The 23,251-nt window shown below is 42.0% G+C and overlaps 1 protein-coding gene and 1 long non-coding RNA gene across 5 annotated transcripts in view; both read left to right on the top strand.

Annotated features, from left to right (window-relative positions):
• LOC125964736 (uncharacterized) overlaps nucleotides 1-23,251 on the top strand; it is a 169,158-nt gene that overhangs the window by 33,537 nt on the left and 112,370 nt on the right. The gene's annotated exons all lie outside the window — the stretch shown is intronic.
• The window catches only part of XPA (XPA, DNA damage recognition and repair factor), a 41,526-nt gene continuing 30,298 nt past the window's right edge, over nucleotides 12,024-23,251 (top strand). For 2 of the 4 annotated variants that reach the window (XR_007477980.1, XR_007477979.1), the window contains exons 1-3: nucleotides 12,024-12,145; nucleotides 12,477-12,577; nucleotides 17,779-17,889. Coding sequence is in view for 1 of the 4 variants with exons in the window: in XM_004271466.4 (XP_004271514.1) it covers nucleotides 13,334-13,505; nucleotides 17,779-17,889 (283 nt within the window). In the remaining 3 variants the exon portion in view is untranslated. Of the gene's footprint in view, nucleotides 12,146-12,476; nucleotides 12,578-12,821; nucleotides 13,506-17,778; nucleotides 17,890-23,251 lie in introns of those variants that run through there. The other 2 variants (XR_007477981.1, XM_004271466.4) reach the window with 2 other exon arrangements.

Here is a 23,251-nt window from a genome sequence, read left to right as displayed (position 1 = left end):
GCTCAAAAAGAGTTAGGAATCCCTGAATTACAGGAAACAGGTAAAATAAAGTATGGCATGTCTGTATAATGATATGCTACATAGCCATTAAAGTTGATTTTGTAGGTGGGATGTAGAGCAATTGGAACTCTCATACACTGCAGGAGAGAGTGTAAATTGGTGCAACCATTTTGGAGACTTTTTTTTTTTCTGCTAATGCTGAATATATGCATATCTATGACCTAGCAGTTGCACTCCTAAGCATATATGCAACAGAAATGTATACATATGTTTACCAAAAGACATCTACTGAATGCTCATAGCATCTATAACAGCTAAAACCTGAAAACAACCCCCATGTCCCTCAACAGCAGAATGGATAAATAAATTGTGATATATTTATACAAAGGGATACTATATGGCAGTTAAATGTGAATGAAATGTTGCTATATGCAATGACATGAATTAATCTCATTCATATACTGTTGAGTGAAAGCATACAGACATAAGAATAAATACTGTATAATTCTATTATCAGTACATAAATACTGTATAAAGTTCAAAAAGCAGGCAAAACTCATTAGAAATTAGAAGTCAGGATAGTGGCTTCTTTTGCAGGAGAGGAGACAGTGACTAGGAGAAGGTCCAAAAGGTTTTCTGGAATGCTGGTAATGATCTATTGTTTTATATTTGTACTGGATATAAAAGTAGATTCAATTTATGAAAACACTTTGAACTTTACACTTATAATTTTTGCATATTTTGGTTTTTATGTTCTACTTGAATCAAAGGCTGCTTAAAAATGACACTGTAGAAAAATTTCAATAACATGGAAAGATATTCCTGTCATGTTATATTAAAATATATAGGTTAATACAGGTACAAATTGTGTATAGAGTATGCTACCATTTTTTCCCTTAAGGATCATCACGCATATATGCTTGTAAACGCATAACATATCTCCAGGAGAATATACAAGTAAATGATACGAGTAATTGCTTCTAGGGAGGGGGGACTGGGAGAGAGATTTATTTTTCACTTTATGACCTTTCATACCTTTTGAAGTTTTACTTATGTACCTATATTGCCAATTTAATGCATAAATAGGTTAATGATAATGCAGATTATGATTTCATTTTTGTGAAAATAAAGGTCTGGCACTACCCATGTCAAAATGAGATAACCATGTTTACCTCTGGGTGATGGGATTATGGAAGATTTTTATTTTTCACCATATCTGTATCTTCTCAGTCTTCTAATGTGAACTTTTTTTTCTTTTTTTTTTTGGCTGTGCCATGTGGCTTGCAGGATCTCAGTTCCCCTACAGTGAAAGCCCAGAATCCTAACCACTAGGCTACCAGAGAACTCCCAACAAGTATTTCTTTTGAGAATGAGAAAGTCATTAAACTTGTTTTTTGGTTTGTTTGTTTTTTCGGCCGTGCCATGCGGTTTGTGGGATCTTAGTTCCCCGACCAGGGGTTGAACCCAGGCCCACGGCAGTGAAAGCACTGAGTCTTAACCACTGGGCCACCAGGGAATTCCCTAAACTTGTTTTTACAGTTTAGTTTTTATCAGTGTTATTGAAACATAATTGCATACAATAAAATGCAGTGATTTTATGTGTACAGTTCAGAGTTTCACAAAGGTGCACCCATCTCATCATCACTCAGTCAAGACAGAGTTTCTACCCCCTAGGAAGTTCCTCCCTGTCCCTTTGCAGTCAACCTTTCCCTCTCCTAAGGAAGCAGCCATTGATCTAATTTCTAGCACCATAGCTTAGTTTTGTCTTCTACAGAAGGTCATAGAAATGGGATTATACAGTATGTAATCTCTTGGGTCTGACTTCTTTCACCCAACATAATGATTTGAGATTGATTTATGTTTTGTGTGTATCAATAATTCATGATAATTTTTTAAAATGAAGAGCGATGTCCTAAGCACTTACTGCTTTCTGATCTGTAGAGTGAGACCCCATCCACGCAGAAAATAGTCCTCCACAGCCTCTCCAGGCACGTCTGCCGCTGAGTGCCTGCTGCTGGCTGAGAGATCTTACCGCCTCCACGTCCTGGGAGGAGAGGCAGCAGTCACTCCCCCTCCCCCGCAGCAGCGCCAGTCTCAGGTGAGAGCCACCCTGCTCGTCGCCATTGTTCTGCGAGTGACAGCCTCCGGGGCAAATGGAAAGCCTTCAACCTGAAGGCTGTCAACTGCAGACAAGAATTCCTTTCTTTGTCAGGCTGGGTGGTCTCTGGGGCTTCGGCATCAACCTGCACAAAAGATGATAAGCATCGTGTGTGCTTGCAGAAAAACCTCACCACCACCCAACGACTCTAACCGCACTCCTTTGTAAGGCCAGGATTAGCCCGTACAAGGCTCCCCGTGACTGTGTACAAACCATCAAATCCCAGCCCCAGGAGGGCATCCAGGGGTCGTTTAGTCCATTTCCCCCATCGCGACCCTGACCACCTGCATGCTTCATGAAATGTATTTGTCCCAGAATCTTAGTCATAGACATCTAGAAGGTCCCTTAGAGATTACGGTTTGACCCTCTCGGGCTTCAAAAAGGGGTCCAGACTTTCCCAAGGTCACACAGCACAAGGACAAGAACCCACGTCCTGGAAGCCTTCCTCTCTGGGGTGCTCTTTCCATTACTCCAAGCTGCTTTTGTTATTAAATGAACCCCCTGCCCAATAGTACAATGTAAAATGTAATTTCTAACTTTCCAATGTACAAGGGTGTGTGTGTGTGTGTGTGTGTGTGTGTGTGTGTGTGTGTGTGTGTGTGTGTGTGTGTGTGTGTGTGTGTGTGTGTGTGTGTGTGTGTCTATCTCCCGTAGCCTTCACATAGGTAAAGGCTTTCTGGCACCTGTGGTGAGTACACCAGGCCGGGTTCATTTATGGAGTAGTTTGGTGCCCTCTACTGGTTACCAGTTATGGCAGCAACAACAGCTATCCCTTACTGTGCCTACTGTGCAGGACGTTCAACGTGTGCCACTACTGCTAATTTTGAATCCAAAGAACAGGCCTGTAGACTAGGCAGTTTTATCCGTATTTTATAGATGAGGAAGTAGGAGCTCTTAGACCTTAGATGTTCTGCCCAAAATGGCTGAGCCTGGATTCAAACCCAGCCTTGTGGGACCCCAAGTTGCTTCCACGCTTCCATGTCAATACCACTTGTCACAATCCTGATGCTGTGTGTAGGACTTTCCCCTTAAAATGACTTCTACCTACCTCAAAATCTGCCAGGAATTGGGTGTTAATGCCCCTGTTTACACAAGGGGGAGGCCTGGGCTGGGACATCAGTGACTTGCCCAGGGTCCAGATCCAGTAAACCCTGAGCTCCTGCTCAATGCCAGGCTACTGCCCAGGAGAGCCACATACAAGGTCCACAAGGGAACTTCTTCCTGGGGCGGCAGCCTTCATTCAGGAGAGGGGTTGGGAGACCATTTTCCCACCCAGGGGACCTCCCTCTATTCTAGGCCCCAAGGGACTCAGAGATAAAGAAAACACGTATTCAACTTGTGGGGGACTCCCATCCACTGGATTCAACAGATGCTGTGAAGCTGGGCCCCTGGTGTATGTGTGTAAATGAATGAATGAATGGATGGAGTGGCTGAGAGGTGAAGGTTAGGACTAATGGCAGAGGCTGTGCAGGTTGTGGGGTGGTTGGCGCAGTGTACTGTAAAGGGGTTGATTTCAGTTTAAGTTGAAGAGTCCATTCCTATCCGTCACAGCAGTCCACAGACAGAGATGGCTGAATTCGTAGGCTTGGGCTCCAATCCCTGGATATGCAAGCAGAGTTAAGAAGACCACAGAAGAAAAAAAAAAAAAAAGAAGACCACAGAAGAGATGTTGTAGAGGGATTTCAAGCCTGTATGATATATTCTAAACAACAGCATCAAGATTTAGAAATTGGAAGATTTCACATAAAAATCCCAATTTTTAGCTCTTCTTTAACAAAGTAGAAGGCCTGGCTTCACTGGGCCTGCTGCAGTCCTGTCACAGCTGTCCTCTCGGTTCCCTATGGTTGCCCCAGCAACAAGGATGACTGGGATGCCGTTTCTTATTGCACATGTGCTGTTGTTTTTCTTATTGCAAAACCAAAAATAAAAACATCTTTTAGTTCTTTCTGAAAAGAGGAAAAATTAAAAACCAAGTCATTTGTTTTAAGAAAAATAGTGTACGACATATTTATCTGTGGAAGTGAAGAAATTTCTATACATTTAAAAGGCAAGTGCTCAACTGGCTCCATTGGTTTTCATTGCTAGCTTGGACCTCATGACAACTTGAATTTGCTGCCCTATAGGGTCTTTCATGTCTTCTCATCCCTGCTGTGTGGACCTCAGGTCAGACTTTCACCGTCTTGCCACTTGGGTCTTCAGCTCCCGAGATGAGGGGCCACTGGAGCTGGCCATGAGTGTAGTACTGGGTCTTGTGGTCTGAGATAGGAAGAAATCCTGCCCAGTGAGGCTGCTATGAATTTCCAGTTAAGTGAGATGATAAAGGCCTGGCAGACCACATCGATGCCTCTGCCCAGGGAAGCCCTTTGGAGATGTAGTGCCTTGATCACAACTTTTCTGAATTGGCCTCCCTCCCAACACTTTCTTCCCAGCCCTTCCCTCTCCATCCTGGCCACATGGACAGTGCTCTGATTCCTGGAGTATTGTCCAGAAGTGGGCACCAGCTTCAGATGTGGTCTGAACAGCTCAAATCAGCAGGACAAACGTCTCCCCCAGTTCAGACATCCTGCTCTTATTCTTGTCACCTCAGATCACATCATCTCTTTTCATCAGTCACATCACATGTTGGTCGCCACTGAGTTTGTGAGACACCGAGACCTTCAGATTATTTTTTCAGGAACCCTTCTCAAGAGAAGAGAGTTCTACCCCTGCCTTAACTGAAAATCATAGACAGTGAATGTTGAACATGGTCCTGGAGATCATCTAATGTCACCTCCCACATAGGCAGAAAGAGACCACTTCATCAGACACTCTGACAAAACTGTTGAACTGAAATGACGAAGTTCACACTAACACACTTAGTACTGTTTTACCCACAGCTCCACTCCTCCAGGAATGGATCTTGATTTTGTAAAACAAACAAACAAACAACCCCAAACACATTAATCACCCTTTCTAGCTTAATCTCCTTCATAAGTTTGATTAGTACAATTTCTATATTTTCGGGTAGGTTAGTATCACATATTAGATATTCTGCTTACCAGAGTAACTCATTACCATTGTAGAAGACTTAGAAAATACAAAAAGCATAAGGAAAACAATTAAAGACTCTGGGATATCTACAGTATATAAAGAACACTTACAATTCAACAATAAAAAGGCAAATAATCCAATTTTAAAACAGGCGAAGGGCTTGAATAGACATTTCTCCAAAGAAGATAATACAAATGGCCCATATGCACATGAAAAGATACTCAACATAATTAATCTTTAAGGAAATGCAAATCAAAACCATGATGAGAAACCACTTCATATCCACTAGGATGTTATAGTAAAAAAGAAGATAATAAATATTGGCAAAGATGTGGAGAAATTGAAACCCTTATACATTGCTGGTAGGAATATGAAATAATGCAGTCACGTTGGAAAAGCAGTCTGGCAATTCCTCAGACTAGTAAACGTAGAATTACCGTAGGACTGAGCAGTTCCACTCCTAGGTGTCCGCTCAAGAGAAGTGGTAACACATAACCACACAAAAACTTGTAAACAGACATTCAGAGTATCATTATTCATAATAGCCGAAAAGTGGAAACAACTCAATGTCTATCAGCTGATGAATGGATTAAATAAAATGTGGTATATCCATAAAATGGAATGTTATTTGGCAATTAAAAAGTGAAATGTTGGTACATGCTGCAACATAGATGAACCTCGAAGACGTTATGCTAGGTGAAAGAAGCCAGACACAAAAGGCCACATGTTGTATGATTCCGTTCATGTGAAATGTCCAGAACAGTCAAATTTATGGAGACAGAAAACAAATTAGTGGTTGCTTAGGACTGAGAGGGTTTGAGAGGACATGGGGAGTGACTGCTAATGGGTATGGTGCTTGTTTCTGGGGTGATGAGAATGTTCTAAAATAGATGGTGGTGATAGTTGCATAACTGTGAATATACTGAAAATGATTTGATTGCACACTTTAAATGGGTAAATTGTATGGTATGTGACTTAAACCTTATAAAGCTGTACGACACTGCCTTTTGTGAGTGCTTTGTGGAACCTCTCTGAGATGTGTTCTGCCTGACTCATGGTGGATACAGTGTCTCTCAGCAGCCCTGGCTGGATAGGTGTCCACCTTGGACTAGCTCCTCTGATGGTCCCTGGATGCAGAGGGATTCTGCCTTAAGAAGCTGAAGTGCATCTTGTATCATCCAGGGGAGATAAGGCAGCTGCATGATTATAATACAGGATGCAAGGTTGGAAGATGGGGGTGCTTGGGAGATGGAGGTGGAGGGTAATGGAGTAGCCTCAGAGAAGGGAAGAGGTTACTTGTAGCTGAAACATTGGGAAAAGGCTTCAAGGAGAGGGGAATAGTATCCTTTCAGATAAGATTGTGACAGATGGTGATGGATGTGATCAGGAAGAATCCAGATTAGACTTGAAGCTCCTTGAGAGGAGGACCATTAATTCATTGCTGTATTCCTGGTCCTCAGCACAGGACCTGGCTTGGAACACGGTGTCATGGTGACATAAAGTTGCTGACTGAGTGAATATACAAATGAAAGAATGAGTGAGTGAGTGTATGAACAAAAGAATTGCAGGGAGAGAAATAGTTCAGAAGCAAGAGGAATGCAGGACTGGCTTAGAAGATAGACCAGTTTGGCTAAAGCATAAAGTTCAATGAGGATTCACAGAAGGTAAGTCCCCGCAAAAGGCAGCTGAAACCAGATGATGGGGATTAGCTATAGACTTGGGTCAAATGACTTTTGAGCAAATGGTTAAACCTGTACTTTTTTTTTTGCCATGCTACACAGCTTGTGGGATCTTAGTTCCCTGATCAGGGATTGAACCCGGGCCTTCGGCAATGAAAGCGCACAGTGAAAGCGCACAGTCCAGTCCTAACCACTGGACTGCCAGGGAATTCCTTAAAGTTGTACTTTAGAAAGATGCTGTAAGGCCAAGTGGAAGATGGGTCAGAAGGGGTCAGCCTGGAGGCTGGGAGACCAGCTTAGAGGCTGGTCAGGCAAAAGATGATGGGGGCTAAACTAGGCCAGTAGTAGTGGGACCAGAGAAGGGATGGAAGCCAGAGACATTCAGCCAATTTCTAAGCATTATAAAAACTGTAAAAGCAAGTACCTCTGGTGACAAACAGTTCACCTATTCAACAGAACTCCAACTATTAGAGGAAGTACTTGCCAAAAAAAAAGTTGGAATAAAAGTTTCAACCACACTTTTTATAAAGGTAATTGAAAGGAAAACAAAAACCCCAATTGGGGATAGTAAGAAAACAGGGAACCACAAAATTATGACCCCATTATGTAGATTGGAGTTCCATGTAATGAATGAGCCCTGGACCACATTCATCCTCCCTTGGCCCTATCTAAGACTGGCAATAATAACTCTCAGATCAGGTTTAAGACAAAGACAGTCCAGTCTGTTTCAAGCCACTTGGTTAGCATGTAGGGTATTAAAAGGATCTGGTTTCTGATCCCAGCTCTGCATTAACTCAGGCAGAACAAATACTAGTGGAGAAGTAAGAGGAAGACATTCTAATTTCGAGACTTAAGAGTTTAGTGGTTGAGAATATTGATACTGGGGCTGGGCTGTGCCTGGTTGAACTCAGCTCTGTCACCTTGACCTTGAACAAGTTATTTAACATCTCTGTGCCTTAGTTATCTCATCTATAAACTGGCACTAGTGAATATACTCATTGAGTAGTTATGAAAATTAGATTAATTAATAAATTTTAAATGCTTAAAAACACCTACTATATCATATACTAAGCACCATGTAAGTGTTTACTATTATTATTATTATTGCAAAAAACACTGACCAAAGCTAGACAACAATGGAGCAGGCTGTTCTGAAGTAGAGTGTTCCCTGTCACCACAGGTATATAAGCAGAGCTGAGGTGGTTGTCAGGTTCAGCTTTGGACACTGAGTTTTCGGTGCTGGTGAGACATCCGACTAGGTTTATTCAGTATTATTCATTCTGTTTATTTAATTCCACAAACATTTAATGAGCAGCTACTCTGTGCCACACATTGTGCTGGCGATACTGGGATGAACCAGACGGTCCCAGCTCTCGAGGACCTGATAATCTAGTTAAGGACGGCAGGTAGGTATCACCTCTGGTGTGGAAGAGCCACAACACCAGCACACACGAGGTTCATAGGAGCCTGAGGAAGGAGACAGGCAAGTTTCCCGGAAGAAGTAGTAAGAAGCAAGGTCCCTTGGGCCACATTCAGGGCCTGGGGAATGCAGAGTCGGGAAGATCTGCCCTTGCTGGTCAGTGGGTGACTGGATTTTGTCTTCCAGTGCTGATAATCATTTTTCCTAGGTCCTGTCCTTAGTTGAATGTTTGGACCCTCCTACTTCTTATTGCTTCTGGAAAGAAAATTTTTGTGAGTCTTTAAGATGTTTTCTAAATCCCTTTGCACACACATTTTATTGATCAAGGTTCCAATATGATGTTTTTGCCTCAATCCCTTTATCTTTTAGTTCAGGGAGGTTGAAATCTAAGTTTTTCCAGAAGGAGCGTCAATCACAGCCAAAAGAGACTGCATTTCCTGGTTACTAAATCAATACAGCTTAGGTCTACAGGATCGGGCTAATTTCTGTGTTGCTGCATCCTCGTCCCAGACAGTTTCCCCCCTTGGCATGCTCCTTACCACAGATGTTCGTTCTCCTATTGTGAATTTATGCCAACGATGTTCAAAGTAACCACATTAAGGGGGTAAAGCCCCAGGAATCAGGGGAAAAATGAAAGTAAAAAAGAAAGACACACACATGTACTATTTACTAGATAATAAAGACAAATATGTTCACATCCTGTCATCTCAGGCATGAATAACCCCAGAAATGCTCTCAGAGAGGAGGCCCTGTCAGGAAACACTGCCAAGTTTCTCATTCCCCTTCCTGGCTTCCATTCTTACCTGCCTGCTCTTTTTCAGCCTCCATTAAGGGCTTTCAGTTCTTCCTGTGCTTTGTTAATTACCCCTCTTTCAGCCAGGATCACAGTTGGTCTGGGAGGTGAGAGGTACAAAGCAGGAAGATAGATGTAGTTACAGGTTTTTCCCGACATTGTGAATGGGAAGAAGCAAGAACACATCCACTGGTCTATTCTCCTTGCCTGTTTTCCTTTTGTGCCCCCACCAAGATGACTCATGCCCCTGTGCTCCAGGCAAGCCCTGCAGCCTCTGTCACTGTGTGGGACGCAAAGATCAGGGCATGTACTCCTCTTTTCTCTAAAGGAGGAGTCTCGGTTTACCTCGGTTGAGGCCTCAGCTAACAATTCAGACCCAATTACACGAAACTTGCTAACAAAGGTCAGGAAGCCCGAGGAGAGGGAGTTACCGGTAAAAGGAAATTCAAGTTTGTCAAGAGTTAACAAAATACCAGGGCTGGTGCAGCATCTGAGCTATGGTCTATGTCCTTCAATATTCAAGCTTGGAATGCTTTTCTGGGGAGGAGTTTCTAGTGGCTAATTGTCAAAATTTACGTTGGGGGAGAACTGTTACCTTGTCCTACGGAAATATTGCACAGCCTTAGATGCTCCTAGAGCTGTGTAGAGTCTAGAGGGGTCATTTAAGGGTGCTGCCTCTCAAAGTTTGCTGCCCATTAGAATCATGGGGGTGGGGGAGAGGTTGCTTTATAAAATCCTAATGCCCAGATCCCACCTCTGACCAATGATATCAAACTCTGTGGTTTTTAAGCTCCCCAGGTGCTTTCAACGTGCAGCCAAGTTTGAGAACCTGTGGGCCAGACCCTTACTATTGGATCTGTGGTTCGTGGAGCTGCAGCCCCATCAGGGAGCTCATTAGAGATGCATATTCTCGAGTCCCACCATGGACCTACTGAATGAGAATGCTCATTTTAACAAGATCACCATGTGACTTGTATGTGCATTACAATTTGAGAAGCAGTTACTTTTCTTCAAACATTGGGCAGTTGGCAACAATGGGCCCAAATTCTGTCTACCCACTGGAGCTGTGCTGTAGCTTTTCCCTTAGCGGGGCCCTCACACTCCAGTTTGCCAGAGCCCCACACATGGATGGATTCATTAACTTCCATTACCTGCCTGGGCCCAGTTAGAATTGGAATTTTTAAAAACCTTATTATAAAATAAAATTAAAAAAGTAACACATAGTACATTCACAATGTTGTGAAGCCGTTACAACAGAACATTTTCATTACCCCAAAAGGAAGTCCCATACTTATTAAGCAGTCGCTTCTCATTTCCCTCTCCCCTCAGTCTCTGGCAACCACTAATTTGCTTTTTTGTTACTATGGGTTTGCTTATTTCAAATGTTTCATATAAAAGAAATTTATAAAGAACAAATTTATTTATTTATTTATTTTGGGCTGTGTTGGGTCCTTGTTGCTGTGCGCGGGCTTTCCCTAATTGTGGCGAGCAGGGGCTACTCTTCGTTGCGGTGCGCGGGCTTCTCATTGTGGTGGCTTCTTTTGTTGAGGAGCACAGGCTGTAGGTGCGGGGGCTTCAGTAGTTGTGACACACGGGCTCTAATGCGCAGGCTCAGTAGTTGTGGTGCACGGGCTTAGTTGCTCTGCGGCATGTGGGATCTTCCAGGACCAGGGATCAAACCCGTATCCCCTGCATTTGCAGGTGGATTCTTAAGCACTGTGCCACCAGGGAAGTCCCTATAATGTTTTCAAGGTTCATCCATGTTGGAGCATGTGTCAGTACTTCCTTTTTATGGCTGAATTATATTCCTTGTTTGGATACGCCACATTTTGTTTATCCATTCATCATTTGATGGACATTTGGGTAGTTCCAGTCTTTTGGTTATTGTGAATAGTGCTGCTATGAACATTTGTATGCAAGTTTTTGTTTGAACACCTGTTTTCAACCTTTGAGGACTTGAGTTCTACCTGGGAGTGAAATTGCTGACTTATATGGTAATTCTATATGTTTAACTTTTTGGAGAATAGCCAAACTGTTTGCCATGGGCAGCATTGTTTTACATTCCCACTAGCAATGTATGAGGATTCCAATTTCTCCACGTCCTTGCCAACACTTGTTATTTTCTGTTTTTTTCCCTTTTAATTCTAGTCATAGTAATGGGTGTGAAATGGTATCGCACTTCACTTTTGATCTGATGCTTTTCATTTGCATTTCACTAATGATGAATTCTTTTCATGTACTTGTTTGGCCACTTGTATATCTTCTTTAGAAAAATATCTATTTAAGTCTTTAGCTCATTTAAAAACTGTTATTTGCCTTTTTGTTATTTAGTTGTAAGAGTTCCCTTTTCAGATACAGGTATCCCTCGCTTTTCAAGTTTGCTTTATCTCAATTTGCTTTTATGAAAGACCTTCATTGGTACCTGTTTTCGCTAACAGAAAGAAATGTGAAGAAGATTTCCGCTTTCAGGAAAAAAGGGGAAAAGCAAAAATAGTGTTCGAGTTTGTTTTGCATGAGGCAGTATAGAGGCAGCACGCTTTGAGAGAATGACACCACCAAGTTCCTTCCCGGGGAACTACCTTCAGCATCTTAGCATCCAGCTGCCATAGCTTTGAACTGTGTCTGTGAGCATCTGTGCTTTATCTCGATTTATTTTGTGCATGTGCATTCGTTAGCAAGATGTGTCCTAAGGTAATTGCTTCTTTGCTTTATGCCATTTTGGCTTAGAAAAGGTTTCTTAGGAATGCTCTACTTTTGGATAGGGAACATGGAAACCTGTTTATGATTTCCAAATATTTTCTCCCATCCTGTGAGTTGTCTTTTCATTTTCTTGATAGTGTCCTTTGATGAACAAAAGTTTTCAATTTTGATGAAGTTAAATTTCTCTAATTTTTTCTTTTCTTGCTCGTGCTTTAGGTGTCATATAGAATTTGAGATTTTATCACCTGGACAAGATCAATGGATGGGGAGCAAGAAGAATCTGAGGAGAAAGGGAGTAGGGATGGCTTGAGGTCTCTGTCTCCAGTTCAACCAGAAGAGCTCAGCATTTCTCTGCTTTATATAAGGTCCTCCAGTTTAAATATACATATATTTGATAGATTAGAACCACTAGTTTGTGCTTCTCAAACTTTTATCATTGAATATTAGTGGGAAACCTCAGTGTGCCAGCTTGCTCTAAAAACTAGTCCCAAATGGTGTATGTAGTAATTAGAACTTAATGTTTTCTGGCTTCAGTTAGGTTTTATTTGTAATAAAGAAAAAAACAGAAGAGTCGAAAAAAAAAGAAAAAACATACATTTTTAGAAAATCATGCAGTGTTTCTTTTGCTTCATTTGCCACATGTTTAGGAAGTCAGGATTTGGCCCAAATCCAAACCCACTGTCTACCTGGTGGCAGCTCATCCACACTGAAGAAATATTCCAAGGAAAAGAAGACAGCCGAGCTCAAGCATACCAGCCTTTGGAACCTGGTGCTGCATTTGCCTGATGTCACAGCAAGTGAGAGTTTAAACCCAGGCGCTCTCATTTCGAATCTAGGCCAGGTGTTGTAAGTAGTCAGACCAATCATCTATTGATCTCTCTTGATTGGCACTACTATTACTACTAGCTGCCATTTTATTTTATTATTTCATTTTACATTTTTTGGCTGTGCTGCTGGCATGCGGGATCTTAGTTCCCCAACCAGGTTTGGAACTCGCGCCCCCTGCATTGGAAGCACCGAGTCTTAACCTCTGGACTGCAAGGGAAGTCCTGCCATAATTTTTGAAAGCTTTTTATGTGCCAGGCATTGTGCTGAAAGGCTACATCCAATCTTCCCGACAACCATGGAAGTGGTTCCGTAATTATCCTCATTTTACTACTGAAGAAACTGAACTCAGGTTAAATAACTTGCTGAAGTCACGCAGATGGCAAGTGTTAGAGATAGGATTTAACCCAAGTCTGACTCCAAAGTCCATATTCTGAACCACCAAGCGAAACTATTATTTTAAAGATGACCATCACCGATCTCTGCCAAGGCCCTCCCCCTGGGTTACAAGCCGGCCAATATTCCCCAAAGCGACGCGTGCGCAGACTCCGCCCGCCGCCCCTCCCTTTCCCACGTGCTTCTCAAATTGCGCAGGCGCTCTCCTTGTCGGAGGCTGAGCCGTGGAGCAGGCGCGGAGGCGGTGCCGGCGCCGGCGGGGCTTGGGCACGCTTCGGGTAGCCAATGCGCGTGCGCGGGGCTAGAGCTACAGTCCTTGGGGGAGCACGGAGATGGCGGCCGCCGGGGGAGCTTCGTCTGAGCCGGCGGTTTCAGAACAGCCGGCGGAGCTGTCTGCCGCGGTGCGGGCGAGCATCGAGCGGAAGCGGCAGCGGGCGCTGATGCTGCGCCAGGCCCGGCTGGCGGCCCGGCCTTACCCGGCGACGGCGGCTGCGGCTACCGGAGGTTTGGGCCCGGGCGGCGTTTGCCCCTTCTCTTTCCTCGCGGACCGGGGGCAGCGTCTTGGGTGTGGCGTGCACTCCCTTAGCGTTTCCGCGCAGACCCTTCCGCAGTCCCAGGTGCGGGGGGTGGGGGTGGGATCCGCTCAGCGGGCCTTGTCACAGTGGGCTGTCCGAGACCACAGGGCGACTCCTGACTCCCAGCCCTGGCCTTTCCTCCCTGCTCCTGGGCGGTCCTTAGCTTGGGAATGCAGCCGCCCTCGCCGTCAGGAAATGCCAGCCAGTGCCTCAGCTCTCCCTTTCTGCTCTCTTCCTGCAGCTTCCACCGGTCCCAGGGGTGGTTTTTGTGTAAAGCTTTTAGACCTTGTAACACATTTAACTAGTGGTCCTGCACCAGCTTCCCTCAGTCATCCATTTAACACAGGGTGATTGAGTGCATATTCCGTAACCGGCACAGTGCTTGCTCCGTGCTGGGAGCAAACAGACGTTAGCTGCTGCCTTCGTGGGGCTAACAGAGTGGCACCTGTTGTGCTTCACGTTTTTCAAATTGGCTGATTTGATTCTCACAGCTAACCTGTGAGAAAATAATTAGGACAGGGTTTGGTATCCTTGTTTTACTGAGGTGGTAACAGGATCAGAAAAGGAAAGGGGGTTTGCTCAGGTGCATCCCAGTAAGTGCAAAGGCTAATCAGGACTAGAACTCGGGTCATCTGACCCTGGGTTCGGAGCCTTTCCTTGCTTTCCAGCTGCCTCTGCTATACTAGGCATCTCTCTCACCCATAGGAAGAAAGGCTGTTATTCTTGTTTGGATTTCATCTTTCCCTTTTCTTAGGGCAGCCCTTGGCGGCTTATTTGTCTCTTTGCCTATCATGTATGTGTCTATCATGTAATTCTCCAGTGGGGTCAACTAATAATTTTCCTCAGGGAAATACAGTTTGGTTGACACGTGGTTCTTCAGGACCACCTCTATAATGTGAAGCACAGGTGTTCCTAAGCCTATATCCATACTGTGTGAGCAGTTGAGCACGGTCAGAGCTGTGTCATGCACTACCCTTTTTCATCAGCCAGAAGTAAGGAAGTGTGAAAAGAGCGAGCTTCGTGTCTTGATATTCATACTGACACTGAATCTGCAAATTGCAACCAGTTTTAATGGTTCTGGTCTCATCCTTTCTGCTTTATAGTGGTTTTCTTTTATTCCTTTCCCAACTTGAAGCATTCTAGGGTCAGGACAAAAAGTTGTCCATCTGCACTGATTAATTCATATTCATTATTCCATAAAGGTTTCTAGATCTGTACTAAAAGACCGTGGAACACGGGTGTGAAATAGAGCATAAAGTGGTATTAAACTAAATGTCTGATAATGGAAAGCAAGGTAGCATGAATATTTTGTTAGATTTCTTAGGTATTTGCCAAAGAACTGAACTGTGTTACAGCATTGTATACAACCTGCTGTGCTTCAAGAGTTGGGTAGGTGCTGAGATTTTTAATCTTTGTAGTACTTTTATTTCAGTGTACTGTACAGTTTTCATTTTCTGTGTGTGCTATGACATGCCATGAAAAAACTGAGAAGAACTTGCGTAGAATGTGTTGCTAAGAGTAGTGCTAAGGGCCTGGGGAACAAACAAGGCATAGCAGTAGAGAGAAATTGGGCTTTGTTTTTGGCATGATTTACCATTGTTCAGGATCCTGCTCAGATTATGGTCTTGATTACTCCAGCTTCCCTTCTTAATTCTTACTGCACTCATGAATGATTATTCTAATCATTTGCTACACTATTCATGAAATCAAAAGCATATTCTGATACATTCATTGATTTCTATCCAGTCAGTAAATATTCGTGGAATGCTTAACTATTTTTCAGAATTACGGAGATAAAAGCACTCAGTCTAATGAAGGGATGTAGAGAGATGGACAGACAATGTAGTAGAATATGAGAACTGCTGTTAACTGTATAAACAGGCTTATACTCTAATTCCTTTATTTAATAAATTGAGGCCAGAGAAGGGGAGTTTAGACTTAAGCAAGATAATACCTACTAAATTGTGTCTTTAAAAATTAGTTATAACATTCATACATTAATGTAAAATGCACTCATCTGAATTTTACCTATGTGAATTCTCATGTCAATACCACAGCAATCAATATACTGTACAGACACTTCCAGAACCTTAGAAATTTCCCTAATGGCAGTTCTTAGTCAACCATTCACCCTCAGAAGTAACTATCATTCCGACCATTTGATTAGCACTGTCTGTATTTGAACATCATATAAATGGAATCATACAGTAACTGGCTTCTTTTGCTCAACATAATACCTGAGAGATTCATCCATGTTGTTGCATGTGTTGGTAGTTTGTTCATTTATATGTTCTGTAGTACTCTTTTAGGTTGTTATACCGTAGTTTTTCCATTTTCTTTCGATGGAAATTTGGGTTGTTTCCAGTTTGGGGCTGTTATGAGGAAAACATTTGTGAGCATTTTTGATATGTCTTATGGTAGACATATGCACTCATTTCTATTGTGTACATGCCTAGAGATGGAATTCTGGGTTATAGGGGAGATGTATATTTTAACTTTAGCAGGCATTGCCGAACGATGATTATATGAATTTAAAATCTTACCAGCCGTGAGTGATAGTCCCAGGTGCTCCACACCCTCATCACCTGGTATTGTCAGTCTTCTTCATTTTGAGTATTCTGGTGGGAATGGTGATATTTCAGTATGGTTTTAATTTGTATTTTCCTAATTACTTATGATGATGAGACCTTTTTCATGTGGTTACTAGCTGTTTGCATATCTTCACTTGTGAAGTTTCTCTTCAGGTCTTTTCCCTTTTTTTAAGTTGGGCTATTTGTCTTTCACTGGTTTATAGGATTTCATTACGTATTCTGGATAAGTCTTTTGTCAGATATACATATTGCAAATAGCTTCTCCCGATTTGTATCTTGTCTTTTTACTCTCATAATGGTGTCTTTTGATGAATAGAGGTTCTTAGTTTGTTTTTTTTTTTTTTTTTGCGGTACGCAGGGCCTCCCACTGTTGTGGCCTCTCCCGTTGCGGAGCACAGGCTCCGGATGCGCAGGCTCAGCAGCCATGGCTCACGGGCCCAGCGGCCCCACGGCATGTGGGATCTTCCTGGACCGGGGCACGAACCCTTGTCCCCTGCATCGGCAGGCGGACTCTCAACCACTGCGCCACCAGGGAAGCCCAGGTTCTTAGTTTTAATCAAGTTCAATTTGCAGTTTTTCTCTTACGGTTAATACGTTTGTGTCATGTTGAAGAAGTTTTTGGATACCTCAAGTTCATTGAGTTATTCTCCAATGTTCTCTTGTAGAAGCTTTATTGTTTTACCTTTTACCCTTTACATTCAAGACTATGATCCATTTAAAAATTGTTTTGTGTATATTGTATGAGGTAGAGTCAAAGTTCATTTATTGAAATAACCATCTTTTCCTCACTGTTTTGTAGTACCTTTGTCATAAATCCTAGCATCATTTATTGAAAATATTATCTTTTTCTCACTGAATTGTCTTGGAGCCTTTGCTGTAAGTTAAGTGACCAAATATGTGTAGGTCTATTTCAGGACTCTGTCTTCTACTATCAATACATTGGCCCCTTTGTTTTAGTACTATACTGTCATAATTACTGAAGCTTTGTAGTAAATCTTTAAATCTGGTAGTGTAAATCCTCCAGTTTTGTTCAGGATTATCTTGGCTATTGTGTGTTCTTTGTATTTACATATAAATGTTAGATCAGCTTGTCAGCTCCCATTGCTACTCCCCCTCCTGAGTGTGCCTCTGCACACACGCGCGCGCGCGCACACGCGCACACACACACACACACACACACACACACGCACGTGTGTTCCCACCCCCCCCCATCCCCGCCACTGCTGGGGTTTTGAATGGAATCACATTGAATCTTTAGGTAAATCTGGGGAGAATTGACTTAGATTTCTCTTAGTGGTGTTTGCAGTGTAGACGTTTTACACACCTGTTCCTAGGTATTATTTCTTAATTCTAATTGTAGATTCTTTTGGATATTCTGTATACATAATCACATCATCTGTGAATACTGTTTTCTTTCCAGCCTTTATGCCTGTCTTGTTTTCTTGCCGTAGTACAGTGGCTGGGACCTTCATTATAATGTTGAATAGAAGTGGTATAGTGGACATCCTTGTCTTGTTTGATATATATTAAATTTTTAAAAGTTCCTGTTTATGCACAAGGGAACATAAGGGCTTACCTAGTTCATTTGTTGACCACTCTTACTTTTTGTAGGCATGGCTAATGTAAAAGCAGCCCCAAAGATAATTGACACAAGAGGAGGCTTCATTCTGGAAGAGGAGGAGGAAGAAGAACATACAACTGGAAAAGTTGTTCATCAACCAGGTAAAGTGTGTTTTCAGAAAATAGATACCTAGGTTGGTCATTTTGAGTAACATGCATAATTCTTTGCAAAGTGATGCTAGAAAATGCCACATTTAGTCTAGTCACTGAGCAGGTTGGCTTTATAAGAGTGATAAAATTTGGCAGTTTTGCTAGTAGATTAAAAATGAAACAGATTTGGCAGTGATTCATTTAACATGTCATTTGTGTACTTAGGGTTGATGCTCTCTGTTTTATAATAGGCAGGCTGATAGAATAAATACTTAGAAGTATCTTGATAGGCTGAAATGAGGGACTTGAATGCAAGAGATAAACTTTAGGTCTTTATGTTTAGAGGAAAAAAAGTGGTCTGTAAAGTACAAGATAGGTCTGGCATAAAAAGAATAATAAAATAACTATTATGTAAGGTTAAAGTTTTGGTAAATCACGTATATCTATATCCATCCATCCTCTGGATGAGGGTACTTTCACACTCTTTGAAAAAGATAGTTTTACTTGATCATAAGTTTGAAGCCAGTAGTGGAATATAACAGCTTAAAAAAGCGATTCCAGTTTTGGTTGTAGCATTAGAAGTGTTGTGTATTCATCAAGGTAGGTAATAATCCTGTTCTCTTCTGTGTGTGTCTAAACTGTTGTTTTCAGAAGCTGACACCTGAAGGATTAAAATACTTATTTTCAGTTTGGGTGCCTTTTTTTTTTTTAATATCTTTATTGGAGTATAATTGTTTTACAATGGTGTGTTAGTTTCTGCTTTATAACAAAGTGAATCAGCTATACATATACATATATCCCCATATCTCCTCCCTCTTGCATCTCCCTCCCACCCTCCCTATCCCACCCCTCTAGGTGGTCACAAAGCACCGAGCTGATCTCCCTGTGCTATGGGCTGCTTCCCACTAGCTATCTGTTTTACATTTGGTAGTGTATACATGTCCATGCCACTCTCTCACTTCGTCCCAGCTTACCCATCTCCCTCCCCGTGTTCTCAAGTCCATTCTCTACGTCTGCGTCTCTATTCCTGTCCAGTCCTTAGGTTCTTCAGAACCTTTTTTTTTTTTAGATTCCATATATACGTGTTAGCATATGGTATTTGTTTTTCTCCTTCTGACTTACTTCACTGTATCACAGACTCTAGATCCATATACCTCACTACAAATAACTCAGTTTCGTTTCTTTTTATGACTGAGTAATATTCCACTGTATATATTGGGTGCCATATTTTATGAGGGCTATTGACAAGTGTATATGTCCAAAACAGGGTGGTCAAAATGGAAATATTGAAATTGGCATGTGAGGAACAGTTGTCAAAACTGGATACGTTTAACTTAGAAACACTGCAGCTGCCTGCAAATGCAAGAAGTATTCCTCTGTGGACGACAGATTATACTTACTGCGATTTGCTCTGGAGGGGAGAATTGGAACAGTGGATAACAGTTAACAGCGAGGGAGATTCCAACACAGTAAAATGAACTTGTACTTTGCACTAAATAGGGTGTTGGCACATACATCATGTGAGCCAAACCACGTGGAGTGCTGCCTCTAAATAGCAAAGCATTGGAGGGGTTCAGAGATTGAGAGACCACTTGAGCAGGATATTGTAGAAAAACCCTGTATCAGGAGGGAATGCCTTGAATTCAGTGACCTGTAAAGTCCTTATGATTCTATGGATATGAAGATTCACTGTAACTGTTTTTCTGTAGATTCCTGAATCCACCACGGGCTTATAAAGCCCTGTTCATTCAACAGGTCATGCAACAAACATTAATTGAGAACCTACTGTAGTGCCTTTGTGCTTGACTGAGGTATGTATGTGGCATGTGTCATATACTGTTATTGACGGTAGGGCTGCTGCTTGCAGTTAGCACTCTGGTAACGAATTTGTGCAGGTTAGTAAAGGTGTCTCTTATTCGCAAGCTGGCCCCATACAGGGAAGGCAGGGAGAGGCTCAAGAAAGAGTCAGAGCACTCCAGATTGGTAGGTGGCAGTTTTAATAAGCAAGGGAACTTTCTTACAAGGCTTGTCTTGGGTGGCTGTGAGTTGAGTAGATCTCCGCACCCGCTCGCCAAATCTTAAAGTATATGTAGAAGCTTTCACTGGGTTCAGTTCCATATTCAGTCCACATGGTCTCAACAACACCATACGCTCTCAACAACACCGTATGCTCTCAAGGCTGTGTCCTTGAAACAGCTCCCACTGTGGGAACATGGGGCAGAATGTACATCCCAAGGAGAGAAGAAGAGAGAGTGAGGAGCCTCTGATTGCCCAGGTCCAGCTCACAGGTTAACCGGTGGTCACATCCTTGATTACCTCTTCCACAGTGTCATCTTTGGGAGAGAAAGTAGAAAAAGACCCTCTTTCTCTGGGCTGACTTAGCCTGGGCCAGGACTCATGGCTTAAAAAGTGGTCATGGGCTGCATTTTGACACCTGTTTGCCCCCTTGGGCAGGTGCCTTTGCACAAGGAGCCTACTTTTAAGACTTTATGTGGTTGACCTCTATGGGTAGAAGAAAACAGGGAGAGTAAGTAATATTTTCTATCACTTTTTTTTTTTAGAGTCAGACACTAATTTCTGTACTTGGCAGAATTTCAGACAGTCACAATGATGAAAGGGCTTGAAAAGGAAAGGAAATGGGCTTCACTAGGTTTATAAAAGTTTGGATGTCTCCATACATACTGGAGAGGGGCCCCGTGGATTAGGACACTGCAAAGGGAGATCTCAGAAAGGGGGGTTGGGGTGGAGCTTCTGCAACTCTTGACTGAGGGAGCAATGGAACCTCTCCTTTGGTAAAAAGCTAGATGCCTATGGAGAAGAGGCTGGTTGCTTCTCTGTGCTTTTCTGCTTCCTAGGACTCTTTTTTTTTTTTTAATGTCTTAAGTTACTTACAATTGGTGCAGCTTAAGAGCTCTTTCTTTTCTTTCTTTTTTTTTTAGTTATTTCTGAGATTTACATTTTAAAGTAATAACTAGAATTATGACTTATAACATTATACCAGAACATATAAGATTTTTAGAAATTTCATGTAATGTCTGAAACATTTATATTAACATACTTCCATACAAATAACCCAAAGAAGTTTAGTATTAGTTGTTTTTTTTTTGTTTGTTTGTTTTTATACTGCAGGTTCTTATTAGTCATCAATTTTATACACATCCGTGTTTACGTGTCAGTCCCAATCGCCCAGTTCATCACACCATTATCCCCACCCCACCGCGGTTTTCCCCCCTTGGTGTCCATACGTTTGTTCTCTACATCTGTATCTCAACTTCTGCCCTGCAGACCGGTTCATCTGTACCATTTTTCTAGGTTCCACATACATGCGTTAATATACGATATTTGTTTTTCTCTTTCTGACTTACTTCACTCTGTATGACAGTCTCTAGATCCATCCACGTCTCAACAAATGACTCAATTTTGTTCCTTTTTATGGCTGAGTAATATTCCATTGTATATATGTACCACATCTTCTTTATCCATTCGTCTGTCGATGAGCATTTAGGTTGCTTCCATGACCTGGCTATTGTAAATAGTGCTGCAGTGAACATTGGGATGCATGTGTCTCTTTGAATTATGGTTTTCTCAGAGTATATGCCCAGTAGTGGGATTGCTGGGTTGTATGGTAGTTCTATTTTTAGTTTTTTAAGGAACCTCCATGCTGTTCTCCATAGTGGCTCTATCAATTTACATTCCCACCAACAGTGCAAGAGGGTTCCCTTTTCTCCATGCCCTCTCCAGCATTTGTTGTTTGTAGATTTTCTGATGATGCCCATTCTAACTGGTGTGAGATGATACCTCATTGTAGTTTTGATTTGCATTTCTCTAATAATTAGTGATGTTGAGCAGCTTTTCATGTGCGTCTTGGCCATCTGTATGTCTTCTTTGGAGAAATGTCTATTTAGGTCTTCTGCCCATTTATGGATTGGGTTTGTTTATTTAATATTGAGCTGCATGAGCTGTTTATATATTTTGGAGATTAATCCTTTGTCCGTTGATTCGTTTGCAAATATTTTCTGAGGGTTGTCTTTTGGTCTTGTTTATGGTTTCCTTTGCTGTGCAAAAGCTTTGAAGTTTCATTAGGCCCCATTTGTTTATTTTTGTTTTTATTTCCATTACTCTAGGAGGTGGATCAAAAAAGATCTTGCTGTGATTTATCTCAAAGAGTGTTCTTCCTATGTTTTCCTCTAAGAGTTTTATAGTGTCCAGTCTTACATATAGGTCTGGAATCCATTTTGAGTTTATTTTTGTGTATGGTGTTAGGGAATGTTCTAATTTCATTCCTTTACATGTAGCTGTCCAGTTTTCCCAGCACCACTTATTGAAGAGACTCTCTTTTCTCCATTATATATCTTTGCCTCCTTTGTTATAGATTAGTTGACCATAGGTGTGTGGGTTTATCTCTGGGCTTTCTATCTTGTTCCATTGATCTATGTTTCTGTTTTTGTGCCAGTACCATATTGTCTTGATTACTGTAGCTTTGTAGTATAGTCTGAAGTTAGGGAGTCTGATTCCTTCAGCTCCGTTTTTTTCCCTCAAGTCTGCTTTGGCTATTCAGGGTTTTTTTGTGTCTCCATACAAGTTTAAGATGATTTGTTCCAATTCCGTAAAAAATGCCATTGGTAATTTTTTTTTTTTTTTTTTTTTGTGGTACGCGGGCCTCTCACTGTTGTGGCCTCTCCCATTGCAGAGCACAGGCTCCGGACGCGCAGGCTCAGTGGCCATGGCTCATGGGCCCAGCCGCTCCGCGGCACGTGGGATCCTCCGAGACTGGGGCATGAACCCCTGTCCCCTGCATCAGCAGGCGGACTCTCAACCACTGCGCCACCAGGGAAGCCCGCCATTGGTAATTTGATAGGGATTGCATTGTATCTGTAGATTGCTTTGGGTAGTATAGTCATTTTCACAACATTGATTCTTCCAATCCAAGAACATGGTATATCTCTCCATCTGTTGTTATCATCTTTAACTTCTTTCATCAGTGTCTTATAGTTTTCTGCATACATGTCTTTTGTCTCCCTAGGTAGGTTTATTCCTAGGTATTTTATTCTTTTTGTTGCAATGGTAAATGGGAGTGTTTCCTTAATTTCTCTTTCAGATTTTTCATCATTAGTGTATAGGAATGCAAAGATTTCTGTGCATTAATTTTGTATCCTGCATCTTTACCTAATTTTGTATCCTGCAACTTTACCAAATTCATTGATTAGCTCTAGTAGTTTTCTGGTGGCATTTTTAGGATTCTCTATGTATAGTATCATGTCATCTGCAAACAGTGACAGTTTTACTTCTTTTCCAATTTGTATTTCTTTTTCTTCTCTGATTTCCGTGGCTAGGACTTCCAAAACTGTGTTGAGTAATAGTGGTGAGAGTGACA

The sequence above is a fragment of the Orcinus orca genome, chromosome 6 (assembly GCF_937001465.1).
Source record: "Orcinus orca chromosome 6, mOrcOrc1.1, whole genome shotgun sequence".
Taxonomy (NCBI): domain Eukaryota; kingdom Metazoa; phylum Chordata; class Mammalia; order Artiodactyla; family Delphinidae; genus Orcinus; species Orcinus orca.
This window is presented reverse-complemented; position numbering and strand designations above follow the sequence as displayed.